Source organism: Lutra lutra, chromosome 9, assembly GCF_902655055.1.
Source record: "Lutra lutra chromosome 9, mLutLut1.2, whole genome shotgun sequence".
NCBI classification, from domain to species: Eukaryota; Metazoa; Chordata; class Mammalia; order Carnivora; family Mustelidae; genus Lutra; species Lutra lutra.
In genome coordinates, this window is record NC_062286.1 from 58,672,717 (window position 1) to 58,691,738 (window position 19,022).

Below are 19,022 nucleotides of genomic sequence, written 5' to 3' on the forward strand. Positions count from 1 at the left end.
GTGTAAAATTCTGCTAAGGAGTATTTTTATCCTTCCATTCAGAAGGGTCACTGGACACTGAGGACTTGGGACTATTCTGAAAGAGACTCTTCTCTGAAATGACAATGACGATGACAACGAAAACATTAGGTAAGTGGCGGGAATGGACCAGACAGGCACCGTTACTCCAGGCCAGACTCCTAGTACACTCACTGGAGGTTCCCACAGCCCGTGTGATAACCTGCAGCGCAGGAATCTGTCAGTGAGGGAGCAGCACAGGTTCCCCTGGCAGAAGGTGGACTACTGTTGGGCCGGCTGCCTATTCCTAATGAAATATGTCATGTGACTCTGCTGATGCAATAGCTACTAATAATATTTAAAAATTACCTTGGAGAAATTTCCTGCTCACCTTAATACCATGCATATGTTTACTGGAAAAGAAAAAATTCCCTAGAAATGCTTATTTAACCTTGCCAGTTCTGATGAAGATATATTATAGTGAATCATGGGAATTTCTTTTATGATTTCATGTTCTACATAAAAACGGCTCTGCCTTAGTACTGATTCAGTTCCTATGGGGCCTCAGCCTAAACCAGTCTGCTTTCAAAAAAGTGGAAGCCCGACCTACCAAGTGATTTCCTCTGGATTGAAATACATTAAGATAGAATAAACCTTTGCATCCAAACTCATCATATTTTCCCTCAGATACCAAAGTACAAAACGGCCAGGCTGAATTTCTTTTAAATTATTTTATTTTTGTGTAAGCTAAAAGGAAATTTACACACTGAAATCTCAAAAGACCTTGGGCATGCACATTAACCCTGTCAGAGGTTCTTCTACATGTCTTTCTTTTTTCCATAGGAATTTCCCCAAACATTTAAAACCCATAGTTTTTACTGTATATACAGCCTAAACCATAGCAATCTATGATTATGTCATTTTACACTGTGCAAAATCCTCAAAATATAGTGGTATGATAAAACAAAAAATCATTAACAAGTAAATTTCATTGTAAGACATGTAATTTGGTCCTTCTCCAAACCAAACTGATTGAAAACAGACACAGCCTCTTTAAACCCCTCCGATCAAGTTCTGACAATGATCCACACACTGTGACAAAAGAGCAATCGATAAAGTACCTTGCAAAAGGTCAAACAGCAATATGCCAGATTGGAAAGATTAAAAAAAGAGCGCAAAAATGTTAACAAAAGCCGGATCTGAAACAAACCCACCACACATGAAATTGAAAAAAAAAACAAAAAAAATGGGGACTTTGGAGCTTATTTATGATCGCAAAAGTAATTCAACATATGATATGAAAAATTAATAGAACATTCAATGCAATCTGGAAAGACTGAGGGGGATTTCACAGACAGTGGAGATTTGAATTTTTAATTTTTTTTATTTCAAAAGTTTTGTAAGAAGGACACCACCAGTGTATTTCACAAAGACATAAATGTATACACCCCAGCAACACAAAAAGAATAAATCTTCAAAAATGTTCACCCCCAATTATTTACATTTTTTTCTAATATAAATTTAGGACTTCAGTATGTAAATAAATATACATTACTATGTATACCTTTCTAGTGCGGCTTACCAACAAATCAGCTGAACTTTTTTTTTTTTTTAATTAGAGCAGGTATGCTTTTGATGGGAGGGAGGGATGGACGGGAGGGAAGGAAAAGCAACTGAAATTGTCCAGTTCACATCAGTTATCAGTCTGCTTTCTCTTGGGACCTTGTGGAAGGTGTTAACGTGGCTGGGAACATCAACACCTTGGCATGCATGAATGTTAAGTCTGGAAGGCTCGCGATCACCTTGATGGCTTCTTCACTCAGGTGCTCTTCTCTTTTTGGTTTCCTATTGACAAATGAAAAAAACGTGTTAATGTGACTTTGTTGTAGGACAAATGGGAGAAAATCCTTTCTCAGGGTAGACAGCTATCTGTGGGGCTTCTCTGCCAGGTCCTGAACCTTGTAACGTGTGTGTGTGCGCGTGCGCACGTGCGTGTGCTTCCAGTGCCAGAGGCCGAATCCCTTACTGAGCTGCATGCCCATGTTATGTGTGTTTGTTATAGCTGGGCAGAGACATACAGATATTCCCATGTACCTATGGACAGCTCACAGATTTGCTGAAGGCTTGAAGCATCTACTCGGGCCCACTTAAAATGTTCTAAGCAGAAACAGAATGCTGGAGCCCTAATAAAACTTCACCCAACCGGATTTCCCTCTGACCCCTGTGAAATTACTTCAACATAAAACAAAGTATATCTGGTCTTAAGTATATCTGGCACAAGACCCTGTAAGTCATTTTAACCCCAGGCTCTCTCAGTCTCCTATGGGGAATTCCAGGAGAAAGCCCTTGGCTCAGAAACATCCAGGCTTGACCCTGCTGGGACACAGACAGCAGGTCCAACAGGAGCAGTGTGGGAGCTGGTTGCAGATGCTGAGAATGGACATGGGCAGGAAGTGCTCAGGGAGAGGGGAAATCTTGAAATCCTAGAAGTTCTGGAGTCAAAGTACATTTCACTCACTGCCCCTGGTATTAAAGGTGAGCATGTTAGTGCCTAACATAGATAGGAAGAACTCCTTTTCATCCAGGGCTTCCCAGATGGTGAGCTGCAGAAATGTCAAGAGAGCCTCAAACGTGGCTCAAATTGAGCACATGACTGTAAGCCAACCTTGATTTTTTCCAGAATGTTAAAAATATTCAAAGAATAGTTGCGGTCATACAGATACTAATTTTAGACTAAAGTTCATTTAAAACTGTTCATTCTAAAAAGCTCAATTCTGGGACACCTGGGTGGCTCAGTTGGTTAAGCAGCCGCCTTCGGCTCAGGTCATGATCCCAGCGTCCTGGGATTGAGTCCGGCATTGAGTCCCGCATCGGGCTCCTTGCTCAGCAGGGAGCCTGCTTCTCCCTCTGCCTCTGCCTGCCATTCTGTCTGCCTGTGCTCGCTCTCTCTCCCTCTCTCTCTGACCAAAAAAAAAAAAAAAAAAAAAAATCAATCTTAAAATAAATAAATAAATAAATAAAAAATAAAAAGCTCAATTCTCTTTTATGGTAAAATAGCTGGTACTATATTAGGTGTGGTCCAAGTTATTTCTTCCACGTAATTATTTTCTTTGTTGTTGGGATGGGGAACGGGACATCAGGAGATGAGGCGAGAAGGGAAAGATAGATACGGGTCTTTACTTCATACCTAGACTTTGCCTTTAATCACTTTCGAATTCAGGCTGAAATGAAATGATTTATTAGAATGATGGAAAAATCAAACATCAGAATTTTAGGACCAGAGTTCTTCAAAAAGGGGTAGGCTTTAAGCACACCAAAACCATCAGATCAACCAACGCTCAGTTCTACGGTTTCTCAGAAGAATGGAATAGCAATCCAGTATTTTCTACTTAAAATCTACAATTTTCATTGCATTTAAATGGTGGCAAAATTACTAGGTGGATGTTTGATGAAGAAAAACCAGAGAGTAAAGTGAAAGACTGGAAGTGTCTGCGTAATGAAAAAGGCCAGCCTCTCACCATGGTCCATCTTAGCATCACTACCAATGGAGTCAACCAGGTTATTATGTAACTTCTGACACAGTACAACACCTGTTCTGTCGTCCAGCCACAATGTTTCACCCAAGCTCATTAAACTCATGGATATAATTTCTAGCTTACAGGAAGTAAAGGGAAATGAGAAACATTAAATACTACTTGAGGAAGCCAACAGATAAATCCTGAGGTTGGGACATTCTGCAGGACATCTGGGCTGATCTTTTTAATATGCTACTGCTAAAACTGAAAACAAACACAAGGGTTGGGAGTGGATAAGCTAGGTTAAAGGAAGTTGAAGAGCCGCAACAGCCAGGTACAACAGTTCTCTGCTTTGTTGAAACCAGTATTGAGTTGAGGGGACATCTGAATACAGCTTTGGTATTAGATGGACTAAAAATGCACTGAAGTTGACAGATGGAGATCATAGGCTGCAGAGGTAAGTTGAATTTCATATGGACTATAAAATCTCATTTTTGGTTAAAACAACACATATATGTATGTATTTGCATGGAAAATGATCTGAAAGGAGTTATACTGATGTGAGAGGTAAGAATGTAAAACTAAGTTTTAATTTTTGTATTTCTAATTTTCTATAATATATCTTACTGCTTCTGTAATGACAGAAAGTTAATTAAAAACAGTAACAAAGAGAGAGACTCCTGACTCCAGGAAACACACTGAGGGCTGTGGAAGGGGCGGCGGGTAGGGGGATGGGGTAACTGGGTGATGGGCACTAAGGAGGGAACGTGATGTGATGAGCACTGGATATTATACGCAACTAATGAATCATCGAACATTATATCAAAAACTAATGTACTGTATGTTGGTTATTGAATTAAAAAGAAAAAAACAGTAACAAATAGGGGCACCTGTGTGGCTCAGTTAAGCATCTGCCTTTGGCTCAGGTTCATGATCCTGGGGTCCTGGGATGGAGCCCTGTGTCAGGCTCCCTGCTCAGCAGAGAGTCTGTCCCTCCCCACCGACTTGAACTCTTAATAAATCTTAAAAAAAAAAAAAAAAAAAAAAAAAAGGCAGTAAAAAATAAAAACTGCACTTAAAGGAACTTTCTCATTTGTGAAATGCAGTTGGAATATGGGGAAGGAGAGCAAGGTAGAAACTTTTACCCAAGAAATGGTTGGTAAAGATTAGACTTTCTACTTAATGGTCTTGTTTCAGAGGCACTACTTAGAGGCAATAGTAAATTGAAATAATAGTTTACAGAGCCGATAGTTTACAGTATTTATCTATAGTCACTGTGCATTGATGTGTTCTAGAGGAGGATTTGAAAATAAAAAGTTGTATCGTGAACTTTTCTCAAATCCAAAAGCAGTGATCTCATGCTGATTTATATTCTTGTTAGCCAAGATTTATCCTTTTTGTCAGTGGAATACAACTGAGAGTCCAGAAACAAACCCATATATTAATGGAAAGTTGATTTCAGTAAGGGTGCCACGACCACTGATGGGGGAAAAAAGTCTTTCAAATAGTGTGGGATATCGACATGTAAAAGAATGAAGCTGGACCCCTATCTCAGAACACATTCAAATATTAAATCAATGGATCAAAGACCTAAATGTAAGAGTTGAAGCACAAATCTTCCTGACCATGAAGTAGGCAATGGTTTCTGGGATGGCTGTAACCAAAAAGTCAGACAAAAACAAGCCTCAAGTGTACACTTGAGTGAGAATGTGGAGAAACAAGAATCCTTGACATATGTAAGAATATATAATGAATATGTACGAATGTAAAAAGGTGTAATGTAAATAATATAAATAATATATAATAATGTAAATGTAAATAGTGTAATGTAAATACTGTAAAGAATGTAAAATGGTGGGACTACTTTGAAAAACAGTTCAGCAGTTGCTCAAAAAGTTCAACATTGTTACCATATGACCTGGTAGTTTCACTCCCAAGAAAATGGAAAGCATTTGTCCACACACGAACCTGTACATGAATGCTCATAGCAGCATTAGTCATAATAGTCAAAAAGTGAATACAACCCAAGTATCCATCAACTGATTAATGGATAATATGTGGTATAATCACACAAAGGAATACTATACAGTTGTAAAAAGGAATGAAAAATACTGATAAACACAATATCATGGCCAAACTTGAAAACACACTAAGAGAAAGAAGCCAGGGACAAAAGGTCACATATATGATTCCATTTACAGGAAATAGCCAGAACAGACAAATTCCTAGAGACAGAAGGCAGATTAGTAGATGTCAGGATGCCTGGGAAAACTGACAGAAAAGGGAGTAAGTGCTAATTAATGAGTATGGAGTTTCCATTGAGGGTGATAAAAATGTTCCAGAATTAGTGGTAATGGTTGTGCAATGCTATGAATGTACTAAAAAATCACTGAAGTGTACACTTGAGAAGGGTGGATTTTACATTATGTGGACTATGTATGTTAGCCAATTAAAAGGTCAAAGGTCAAAATTAAAAGGTTAAAAAAAAAAAAGACAAAAAACCATACGTATCTCTTTTGGCAACTAGTCCTTAGGCTTGTATAAACTTGAGTTAGAGATCTACCACTACTAACTAGGTGGTCACCCACTGATTAAGGAAGTTATTTTTCTCTATACTAGAAAAGGTAAAGCAAGAAGAAAGAACTATTTTAAAACTAAGAACGTGCATTTCTTTAAAAAGTGAGAAGTTACTTTTAACAGGCTATGTACGGGAAGAGATGAGCTCATGCACGTCTTCCTACATATGCAGCAAAGGCACTTGGAAAAGAGTATGCTGTTACCTGTCAACTTCCTCTACTTACACCTTGGTTTCTTAACCTTGTAGTATCCTACATCACTCTACCTTCTGTGTGTTGTCAGTAGTCAAGAAGATTTTGCTGAGCTTTACTTTTTGTAGTTTATTCCATTCAAACCCAAAACCAGAACGATCTAAAAAAAAAACAACGTCACTGACATTTTCTGAAATGATGCCTGCCATCTGCCTTTCTCTTACCTGTGCAACAGAATCATTCATGGGTTCATTTTACAGTAATTGTAAAGGCTTGTGAAAATTTGCATTTCTTACCATTTTCAAATAATTGAAATGAGTTGGCAACTCATTTCGCCCCCCCATTTGTTATGTTTTATTTATTTTTTTAAAAAAGATTTTATTTATTTGACAGAGACCACAAGTAGGCAGAGAGGCAGGCAGAGAGAGAGAGAGGAGGAAGCAGGCTCCCCAATGAGCAGAGAGCCCAATGCGGGGCTCAATCCCAGGACCCTGAGATCATGACCTGAGCTGAAGGCAGAGGCTTTAACCCACTGAGCCACCCAGATGCCCCCATTTGTTATGTTTTAAACGTGAAGCTGGACAGATACTAGAGAGCAATTTGGTGCAGTTATAACACTCACCTTAGGATACACACAATGGTTCTAGTTCATTCTGTAGTAGTACAGAATAAGGGAAACAATGAAAATAATTTCTTAAAGTGATAGGAGTTGTTCAAGTTCCCTGGTGTACATGGGATGTTTCAAGGATGAGTTACAGTTAGGAGAGCAAGCAAGCTAACAATGTGGTATAGAGCTCCTCCTAATGGCACAAAGACTGAATTCTCATTATGGGACTTTGGAAACTCTACCATAGTTCATTCAGTGACACTGCAGGACAAGGGTAATGAAACAGTAGTACTGTCCTTAGAGAAGGCTGCCCTAAAAATGACAGGGGAAAAAAGCCCAAACAATAAAAGCATCAGTATTTTTTTTTAAAGTCAAATGTGCAGTAGCTTTTAGCTAACATATATAGAAAAAATGGACGAGAAATTTGAGAATTTCAATTTGAAAATATGATTTGGGGGGAAAGAGAAAAATTATAAAGTGAGCTAAAAGAATCTACAGAGGATTCATTTACAAATAGGTTCACTTAAGAGGAGGCTTTACCCCAAAGACATGGGAACAATGAGAATAAGAGAATCTATGGTATGTGCACTCTGTAAATTATTCTAGGGAGAAGTTAAGAGTATCCACAATTACAAAATACATAACAATGCTTCTTTTATAATTATAAATATTATTAATAATTTATATCTGTTGAATGAATGGATATTTAAGCACACAACACAGTTTGAAAGGCAATGGGATAATTCAAACTACAGTTTTAAGCCTGGTAAGCATTTTTTATAAAGAAAAAGGTTTTTTTTTTTTTTTTTAAATGGTTGTTTTTCTATAGAAGAACTGCTTCAAAAGATAAATCTGAATCTTACATGGAAACAGTTTATTTGTTGAGGAGTAAGGGCTATAATACTTCTGCCAAAGTGGGCCACTAGCAGGTAAATATTTCCACTTGAAAATGCTGATGAACAACGCATTTGGAACAGCGAAGCTGGTGCTCCTATCAACCAGTATTTGCTCCAACAGTTGTGGTCTCTGGGTTCACAATGACTACCTCTTCTGAGGAACTGGCCTATTCTTATGGCTAACATGTCTAAGCAATGGCTTACTGTTCGGTGCTAAATTATGTAAAACTAAAGGTTTCCTGAATCCTGAGCACAGGGCCCAAGTGACATTCCTTCCGTTTGGTTCCAACACTGCTTTTCTAAAGGCCATATCCCTGAGGGGCCTCCCAGAAAGCTTGGCTAAGCAAGGCTTCAATTCCCACATCAGAGGTGCTGCACATCAGCAAAAATGCAGAAAATAAGAGTAGCCATTGCCTCACCTACTCCAGCTTAGGTGAGGGGTAGAAAGTCTAGCCTAAGTGACTGGGAGTGTGAAAGTGATCATCATCTCAGTGGTTATGAAGGGAAAGAGGGACAGTTTCTAAAAAGGCTTATGATCTCAATACTTAATCAGAATTCTTCTCAACAAAGTTTGGCCGAGGGAGGGGGGTAAAAAGAAAAAAACCACATCTGCAGCCCTTTCCAGCTTCTTACGAAATAGCTCTGCTCTAATAAAGTCCGTAATTAAACATAATTTGGTAACTGTTTTTCGGAATTAGGCATCATCTGATAAATAGAAAGTGCATTTTACTACAATATATTGAAATACCGTCAACTTAATTGCTTTCCTAAATTCAAAATTTAGGGTATAATGAACACTAGCTGTTTACCTGGTAGATGTGCTTGTCTTCTCTACTGTGGACATGAGTCTTGCAAATGCATCAGTCACTTTGAGGCTTGAGGTGGAGATTTCCAGCTTAGAAGTTGTTAACTCATACAACTCTGGATCCACACCTTATAGTATAAAACGACAGTCAGTGAGGGCAAGCTGCAGGGTGTTACTCAGTCAGCCACGATCCGAGATGCAAAAGGCACTCATTCTGTAAACATCTGAGTCTTTTATAAGCACAACATGTCTTTAGACTAATATTACATTTATTTTTTAAATTATAGATTCCAACTTTCAGAATTTTTATAAAGTAGGAAAATACTTTTAAAATCTCACTTAGGTATTAAATACAGCCTTAATTCATCTAATATTTATGTAGTAGATATGCAAATACTTCTACAATTTCTATCTGCTGTAGAAAACAATTTTGGATTGTTGGAGATATGAAAGTTATCAATGTTTTATAGAAAGTGCCATGATTTGTTACAGGTACCTCAATGTTTAAATGGACTGATTAACTTCATTTTTGGAATTTTCTCCCCCTCTACACCTCTCTAACAATTTTACCTCCATTATACTTTTTTCCATACTGAAAGATTTAGGAGCTAGTCTAAAGTCTCAAATACAGTAAATGACTTGGTTAAATATATTCTTACCACCCGAGGACATAAAATATTACTCGAAGTGTCAAATTATTACTAAAGATAAATTATGTACCACATTGTTCTTTCTTCAGGTCAGAAGTAGGGAGGGTAAAATATTCCCAGAAAAACTAATAAAAGCACTACTTTTAGACAAAATGAAAACTGTCTCAAGGGTTAATTATATTTCTTTGGTTTCATATTCGACCTGGTTTTAAGGAATTCAAAATGAAGTTGAGTCTCTTAGATTTGACTTCACTAAAATATACAGTTCTATATTTTCAAAGAATATAGATTTATATTAAATAACTGACTACAAAAACAATGAAAAGAACAATAAATATTTTCAACTCAAGCTCAACTTTGGATAATAGAGCCTCAGGTTAAAAAAAAAAAAATCCCCTACTCTCTACAGTACCAGCAAATTACCTGAGGTAAAAAGTTTAGTAGTTTCAGATTATAGCAGAAATGCAGATTATAAGAGAAGAATGTCTTATTAGTTTCATCAGTTTTTCCTTGTTATTTCTAAAAAAGTTCTGAAAATCGGCAGAGAAAATTATATATAAATGTAAATACTATTGTTATTAATTTTCCTCTTTTTAAGATATTTTAAGGTTAAAAAAAAATCACAAACTGCCTTCTATTAACCAGCTTTGCAGATGAGTGGCAGATGTAAACACATATCTCAGATGTTTACAGAAATCAAACAAGCAAAAGCAGCTTCCACAGTTATCATGTCCAACAAGGGAGGAAGGCTATAGAAAATGTTTGTTGACTCTCCCAAGTTCTTAGTATTTCATTAAGGTACAGTTTCAAAAAATACTTAATGAGGCCCTTTCTTTGTATCTCTGTAAGGATGTAAGTTTCAATTAAATCCTAAAAAGATTGTAGATACCCGTAGGGGACCAAATGAACCCAAAGTACCTCCTTCCTCCACTGCGAAAGGTTAGATTCCAAGTAACCACAAAATTGAAACTGATGTCTAATATATAGTGCAGAATAAACAACTGTATTCTGACTGCAAACAGAAAAGTGGTAGTAAAAATTTGGTCGGGTTTGTAAAATACTGGCCACTTGGCTGTCAAAGAATAAAGTGGGAGATTAAAAAAAAAAAAAGAAGACAACAAAAAACCCAATCCCCCCTTGCCCAAAACAAAACCACCACCATCACAAAAAAACCAAGTCAAACCAAACCAAACCAAAAAACCCAGGAAAGTGCCATGACTATATTTTATATTTTTCAAAAAGGGATAATTACTTAGTCTATACTAATAATTGGAGAGTAATTTTTTTTTAATGGAGGAGTCTGCTTGTTTTTGTTTTTTACAGAACCTTAATGAGGCATAGTTTAGTTACATAACTAAAGCTAGCCAACCAAGTTCTATGCCAACCTCCTAAGTCTCACACACAAAATAATTAAATAACCGCAAGCTAAGACAAAATGACTTTCCCAGAAACAAGTCGGAAAAAGTGCAAGCAAGTGGTAAAATGGAATACTGAGAAAGGTGTTGATACCTATAGGTTGATGGTAAGTTTTAACAAAACCCAATAGCAATAAAAAGAAGCCAAAGCAAATTTATAGTAATCAAGTTTATACAGCAGCTAGAGCGTATTAATGAAAATATGGAACAAAAATACTTAAAAGTTTCAAAGTAATGAGGACTGCATTTCAGCATGCTAATTTCACTTCTATTACAGCTCTAAGTTTCTGAAACCACTTGCTCTTCTTGAAGCTGTGTATACTGAGCCTAGTTATCATGTAATTTCTGTACTTCTTTATGTTCTTAACTGAGTTTGAAATGTAATCAAGAATTAAATTTAAACCAGGTTTTAGGTGTCCAAAAGCAGTGAACTCATGTAAATTATAATACACTTCATGACAAAACAAATCTGAGAGCAAGTTAAACATGGAGTTTGGTAATTCATTCTTGGGAATAAGGTAATAAGGAAAATGATACATAAACCTTTGTTGTCTTTTCCCCCCAGTTAAGAATTAAAAGCAGCTAATTAGGCTCATCCTGGTCATTCCATAGCTCAAATGTATTTAAAGGTAATTTGAGTAAATAGTAAAATATCATTTTGAAGTCAAAACCAGACATAAGTTTGTTTTTTTTTCATATGCTTGCAAAATCCTGGAAGTAATGAAAATGATTCAGGGGCTTAGATTTGAGAAATCCAGTCATTCTACCTAAAGGCCTTGGAACTTCCTTAGAGTAAGAAGAGATTTCCATGACCAGATTTTAGAGAAGGATGTTCAGGGTTCCAGGCTCACCCTTATCTGACTCTCTTGGTCTTCTCCCCATTTCCCACCATGGCTCCTGAACTGCTGGAAGTGAGTGGCAGGGTATCAAGCGGAATAGACAAAACCAGCAAATTCTCCGGAACAAGGCTGGCTGTGTAACTGGCTGCTAGTGGGGCTAAACGGATCCTTGCTACGCATTCTGGGTATCAGTATCTATATAGCACCCCAACAGCTGTCTGGTGATCAATGGGCATGATTACCAGATCACAAGGAGGGATGACAGGGATTCATTAAAATCATATCAAATAAAATGTAAACATAAAAATGCCATTATATTTTAATCTTTTATTCAGTTAAAAAACGACAGTACATTAGTCCTTTGGTCAGTAAACTGAATTTCGCAGGGCTGAACATTAACAGGCACTCCAGTAAGTTTTAATTTCTAGCTTTTAATATCTCATAGTAATTATTTTCTATTAACTTCTGTAACATTTCTTTTTTCTCCATGGAAAACTAACAATACTTTCTATTTAAGAGCTACATAAAAACTACTAAGTTCTATGTGGGATCTATATAGAACTAAGTGCTAGACTCTTAACATTTTGGAACCTAATTATACACTTAGCATTAATAAACAACTAACTGAATGCTAGAATTTTAGAGGTTCTGTTACCACAGGCACTACGATGTAAAGTCATCTTTGTATACTAAAATAGTCTTGTATCTCTAAACCTGTATTTTTTTCAAATGGCTTTATCGAATATGCTTTCAAAAATAAGCATATAAAATACACATTTTCCATTTACAGGAACCCCCTTACCCCCAAACAAAACCCTGCCTTTAACTGTCTAAGGACATTAGGGCTACTTTATTCCTAGAAACTACTTTCAGCTCTGACTGGTACACTGAGAAAGCTTTCCTTAAAACACATTTCACAGATGTCATTTGTTATAGTCAGATACTAGAAAATAACAATAGATAGATAAAGGAAAAGTATTAGAAAGATATAGAGAATACAACTACTTGTTTCCTTGTTTATAGGAAAGTCAAGTGATGTGGTCATGCTTTTAGTAATTAAACCAGAATTGTGGTTTTAACACTCTGCTGACCTGGGATTGTGGTGCTGCTGCTAGAGCTACTGTCATCCACGGGCCCAAAGAAATCAAGGTTCAGAAGAGTGGAACCTCCACTAGCTTGAAATTCAGTGACCGTGTTGGTAGGCAGCCACACAGAAGGTAAGCCAAGGGAGGAGGGGTTATGTGTAAAAAGGGGTAAGACACACACTTGAACATGCAGGTTATAATTAGTAGTCATTACATATTTTAAAATCAACATTAAAACAATGTGTACAGTATTAGTTTTTCATTACTAAGGACATTTCTAAAGTAACAATTTAATAATTCAATGTACATTTTCTCATGTACAAAGTAAAAAATTTAACACTTAGTAAGGTTTTAGTTAGGAGTTCAGTTCTTTCAATCAAAATTCAAAGCCATACCAGAAAGACCAAGGGGAAAGTGTACCCGTTAAAGGGAAACAATACTTTAATCTCAGCCCAACAGTAAATTACTGTACATGCCCAAGTCAGTTTTCCATGTTAGTAATGTTGGTTTTGAATTAATGATTTTTAAAAAGTGACCAAGTAGTCAGTTTCAGGACACGCACCAATACATTAACTTCGTTTCAATTAAAGTAACATTCGTAAGGACTGTCATAACTGCCCTACCCTGATGTGCAACCTCGAGCTGTACTGTTCCCCTTTAACTCTGAAACAGTAATCAGAAATAGTATACAGTTTTAAAGAAGTTGTTTGTTAATAAAAAGCATGATGATTTGACTGAATATTCGAGACACCAGACAACAGCAAAAGGTGCATCCAGGCTTTCCTTCAGCGCTGTTATTCAATTGGATGCTTTTCAGAAGTCCTAGGACCCCTCATCTAAGGCAAAGCTGATAGAATGACGGGTGTTTTAGACAATGGCTTGAATAACTTATGAAGTATAAGCAGGAAGAATAATTGTATTTTAGGGTCCAATTAAAATTTGTGGTGTCAACGCACTGGAAAAGTACCATTTTGTGTCATTTATTTTAAAAGACCCACATTACTAGGATGTTATTCCTTTTTCAGGATTTTCTCTTAAAGCCATGAGAGAAATCAATTATTTCTGGAACTACCTACTAGTATTTTGAGATAAGATTTAGAAAAGGATCATGAAAATCATTCATTTTCCATTTGCATAATAAGTGTACTATAAAATATTATTAAATCTGAAAACTACTTTTAGTCAGTAAATATGGATCTATTTGCACATTGTTTTTGGTTATATAATTGTGCTTTGTGCTTTTTTTTAAGCAGCCTCTAGCCACAAGACTTTGCATCCAAGAAAATTCCACAAATTAAAACTACAGAAACAAATTTCAAGTAAACTGGTCCTACCTAAAATATCATTTCAACTACTTAGATACTTGTAAAAAAAAAAGATGCTTTTTTTTTTGACTTAAGATAAATTAAAATTTTACCTAGCTACTGCTACCTACTTATGGACATTATTACTGTTAATAATAGTAACAGCTGTTTTTTTGAGCAATTACTATTCAGAAAGAAAGCCTGAATTTCCAAAGATAAGAAGTTATGTTCAAACAAAAAAGGAAATCAGCAGAGAGAAGTTTGTCTGAACTTTGTAGCTTTCTTAACTCTAGCTCTGGTGCTAGAGGCTCTACGGAGAGACGTACCATCTAAAGGGTTAGTAAGGCCACTGCTACTCCAGTCAAACTGGACGGGTGGTAGAGACTCCTAGAGTTGGAAACCAAAAAATCAAAATTAATCAGTACAGGCTGTAGCAACATAAAGAATTCTTTAAAAAACAAAAAACAAAAAAAAACCCCCCAAAAACTATTATAGCAAAATCATTAGGCAATAAAGTACCTAAAGACAAAATTGGGATAATTTACAATTTCAGAAGGTAACCTAAAAATATGAACACAAACTGAAACTGACAAAGTGACAAACAATATAGCTTATTGATATCAAAAAACTATCTTTGAGAAATGGAATTCACTTTACATTTCCAGATTTTTATGGACTGATTCTATATCAAGATTTCAATCTATTCTCAAGTTATGATTTAAACTATTGGCTAGATTATAATTCAAATATTAAAAAAAAATCAGACTTTTATCACTAAAGAGTGATCTACTCTATATTAAATGTCTAGCCACTTAAAATTTCTCCGTGGACAGTCTAATGGAATAGATAAGGTACCACACTGAAAATAAGATCTGAGTTATTCAAGACCAAGTAACTGCTAAATAACTAGCTGCATGACCATGTGTAGCTTAACTTAGTTGGTCTCTTTGTAAAAAAAAACGAGAAGGTTTAAAGACCAAGGTCTCTGGTTCTTTACAATTTCCCAAATTACAAAGAAAATTATGGGCCAGTAAATAGGAACTAAATTAAAAAAAAAATTTAAATCAACTTTAGTAATTATTTATAATCAGTATCAGAACTTAATTTTTAAAATAATGTACTGAAAAAGTATACTCAGAGCTCATTTGAATATTCTAGGTTTTTAAATTTTAAATTTTGTTGACACATAAGGATAAATTGAGCAAACGATACATGTAAGATGGAAAATACAAAACATTTAAAAAATGACCATTGCTTTAAGAACAATCTTAATAAGAAAAAATTGGAATTCCCGATTTTCTTTCTTCTTTTATTTTAGGGTGGTGCTGACAACACTGAAAAAGCCTGTGTTCTGACAGACTCTCAATACCAACATGTTGCTGCTGTCTTCTTTTTTTTTCTGGTATCGCTTACCACTATGCTTTATTTTAAGGTAGGTACTATTAAAGGTAGGTACTATTAAAACTTTACATTCATTTTTTTGGTGTGTAGATAAAGACTTGTTCCCTGTAGGAAAGGAGCATGAATTGGTTATTTTTTGAAGTCTAATCCCATGATATTATAATACAATTGTCTTGATAACTGGGATACCAGTGACAGGCATGTTACTATTACGCATTCAGTCTTTCCTAAATCAGGTCAGGCCTGGAGGTTGAAGAGGGAGGTATAAACAAAGCAAAGTCCTCACATTAGTGGTTCCCAGGGCATTAGGGATAGTTGGGGGTGGGGACAGCTGTTAAGACAGTTCTTTATGGTGGTGAAGAGTCATGTATCTTGATTGTGGTGGTGGTTACACAAATCTGTCCACATGATAAAATGACACAGAACTATACACACATTGTAATCAAGTCATATCCCTTGTTTTGATATTATGCCATAATTAAGATGCAATTAAGGGGAGAAACTAGAGAAGGCTACAAAGCATCTCCTCTGTACTATCTTTGCAAGTTCCTGTGACTCTATAATTATTTCAAATAAAATTAGAAATAATGCTGGTGAAAATCTAGTTTATAACCTACCTACAAGACTAATAAACATTTAGAAAAGATCTTCTTTAGCTGATCTCAAAAACAAACAAAAACCTCTTAAGTATTCCCACAGATTCAACTCCTATTATTCTCCTTAGAGATTAGTGAAACCTTCAGTCCTAATGACTGGATGGATAACACCCAGGTTTACGCAATAGCAAAATTTCTGGCTAAATGGAGCAAATCTCTTTCATTAACATGTTTTACCTAAACGATGTCAAGTAGCTGGTTGCTTAGAAACATTTCATGATTTGCTGAAATTTCAGATTCTTATACAGGTGTATGGCATTTTGAAGACATAGCCAATATTATAATAATGAGGTGCTAAAACACGAATCAACATTTAATGGAAGTAAGACAGAAGTAAAACAGAAGACCTGAGCAATTATAAGCTAACAAATGGCACTGCTGAGGAAGGCTACTTAAAGAGAAAGCACTGAATGAAGCATTTTAAAACAACTGTAGGGCGCCTGGGTGGCTCAGTTGGTTAAGTAACTGCCTTCGGGCTCAGGTCATGATCCCGGAGTCCTGGGATCGAGCCCCACATCAGGCTCCCAGCTCCATGGGGAGTCTGCTTCTCCCTCTGACCTCCCCTCTCATGCTCTCTCACTCTGTCTCTCTCTCTCTCTCAAATAAATAAATAAAATCTTTAAAACAACTTCAAGCAATGTGGTATGAATGATTACTACAGCAACTAAAAGCACTAAAGGAAAAAAGGTCTTAATAAAAAAGAGCAAGAACACTTTATGTTAACTAACTGGAGTTTAAAAACTTGAAATAAAAAAGAATGAAATGAGGAAAATTAAGTACATTTAGATTTATTCCTAAGTATTTCATGGTTTTGTTGCTTTGGTAAATAACGTGCTTTTTATTTCAATTTCCAATCCTTGTTTTTAATATATATAGAAATATAGGTTCATTTTTTAATATTGATCTGAGACCCTGAAATTTCGCTAAATTCACTAACTGGCATTACTGTCATTTTTTCTTATAAATTCATTGGAATTTTCTGTGTAGATGAACATATCATTTGTGAATAAAGACAAAGAATGCTTACTTAAAAAAAAAAAGCGCCCCCCCCTTGGGGACTAGAGATCACAGACTTGGGTTCTAGTCCTAGCTGTACTACTGATTAATGATTTTAGGTGTACCATTTAGCCTCTCCAAATATGTTCTCTTAATGTAAAAAAGAGCACAATGCCACATAATCATTTTTTTCTTTCTTCTAACTTTAAAATTCTGATTCACAAATGAAAGAGCTACATCAAGTGGTCTAAGAGGAAATTTGCTAAGTAGTGACTAGCTGGGTAACTGCTAGCCAGAGAGCTGACTACTCAGCAGTGGCTGGAGTGTGGCTAGCACACTGATCTTACCAGGGAGGTCAGTAATGGCACTATGAGTGATGTGACCCTGAAATTCAGCGAATAAAGCTTTCTGAAAAACAAAACAACAGAAGTATCACTACTGCTTTTTGCCCATAAGTTCTCTTTTCAGGTAAAAGTATCCTGGAAAAAACACCAGGAGCAGTGGTTAGTAAGTCATCCAGCTCCTAAACACAAGATGTATTGGTTATTAGAGTAATGAGTATAAACTAATTTGGAAGAAATAAGAAAAATCCAGTGGGTACCAAAACTGAGACAGAACAGACAGATTAGAAAACAGGCAGTCATGATGAGAATTAAACAATGATGCTAAGTTTGAAAGTCACTGTTAGTGGTGCCAATATAAAAACATAAAAGCAAGGTTTGGTGTATGGTTGACAAAACAAGACAACAAAAGAAACCAGATCTTTCCTGATACATTTTGCTGAACTTCAGCACTAAAGTCTATGGCCATTTCCTTGAGATATTATGACTAGTGGGAAGACTTAAGAGTATTACTGCATGGCCAAAATGTAAAGTAAAAATGATATACACACTGACTGCCAAAGAATAGTGGTAAGAAATACTGCTTTATATAAAGGGAATCTTACAATTCATTTGAGATGTTTTAAAAATAATTTAACTTGACTCAGGGGTAAGGAGCCAAGCAAAGATCATATAATTTAGTGAAGAAGGTGAGGCATCTCAGCACAAAATTCTGACATAAATACTGAAGTGTTCAGTTTAATTGTATGTTAGAATGAAGACTGAGAGGGACGCCTGGGTGGCTCAGTTGGTTAAGCAGCTGCCTTCGGCTCGGGTCATGATCCCAGAGTCCTGGGATCGAGTCCCACATCGGGCTCCTTGCTCGGCAGGGAGCCTGCTTCTCCCTCTGCCTCTGCCTGCCACTCCGTATGCCTGTGCTCACTCTCTCTTCCTCTCTCTCTCTGATAAATAAATAAAATCTTTCAAAAAAAAAAAAAAAAGAATGAAGACTGAGAGAAGCTCAAGTTCATTCGGAACTAAGTTTGAACAACAACTTCCACTGGGAAATATTATTTTCATTGGCTCCCAAAAAAGCCTAAAAGTGAAAGCTAATGAGGATCACGAACTACCACAAAAAAGTACAGAATAAACTTTTTAAAAATTACACCTAAGTACTGGATTAACAAGAGAGATGTGTTCACTAAACGGAATAAAAGGATGTGATTAAGAGGTTTTTTTAAAAAATATAATTAGCAAGAGACCAAAGTTCCATGTTCCAGCAAAAAAGTAAGATATGCTTAAATGCTGCTGAAAACTTCTATACTTGCCTATGACTAGGGGGACAATAGTCCTTTGATTACAAATGTAGAGGTGGGTGTGTACATGTAAAAAGATAGCAGCAGCTAAACACCTACCATGGAGCTATGACTGACCTCCATTAAATTAATACACATTAATTTCCATTAAAAGTTCCATTAAATTAACATACTTTTTAAATTAAATCATCTAGACTTCTAGTCATTTATAATTAAATTCTGTAAGAAAGGTAATAAATATGAGGTGTGACTAAAATAAAATATATGAGATTGATTAAGCTAGCTAGGGGCAAAAAGGACAGGTGAGAGCTAACTCTGATAAAATAAGCAAGTTTATGGGGCTGTAACACAGAGAAGTGCTTGGATGGGGGAGAAGAGGAGGAGGAGTTGGCGTCGGCAAGCAAAACTAGCAACAAGTGGCTTCATTTTCAGTAAACATAGCAGGCAGTTTG

The 19,022-nt window shown here is 36.2% G+C and overlaps 1 protein-coding gene across 4 annotated transcripts in view; it reads right to left on the minus strand.

Moving 5' to 3' along the window:
• Window positions 1-713: 713 nt before the first annotated feature.
• AFTPH (aftiphilin) overlaps window positions 714-19,022 on the minus strand; it is a 66,911-nt gene continuing 48,602 nt past the window's right edge. The window contains exons 7-10 of one of the 4 annotated variants that reach the window (XM_047744575.1): window positions 14,208-14,268; window positions 12,584-12,667; window positions 8,593-8,716; window positions 714-1,842 (exon numbers count right to left, since the gene is read on the minus strand). In XM_047744575.1, coding sequence (XP_047600531.1) covers window positions 1,698-1,842; window positions 8,593-8,716; window positions 12,584-12,667; window positions 14,208-14,268 — 414 coding nt within the window. In that variant the 3' untranslated portion in view covers window positions 714-1,697. The other 3 variants (XM_047744576.1, XR_007129950.1, XM_047744577.1) reach the window with 3 other exon arrangements.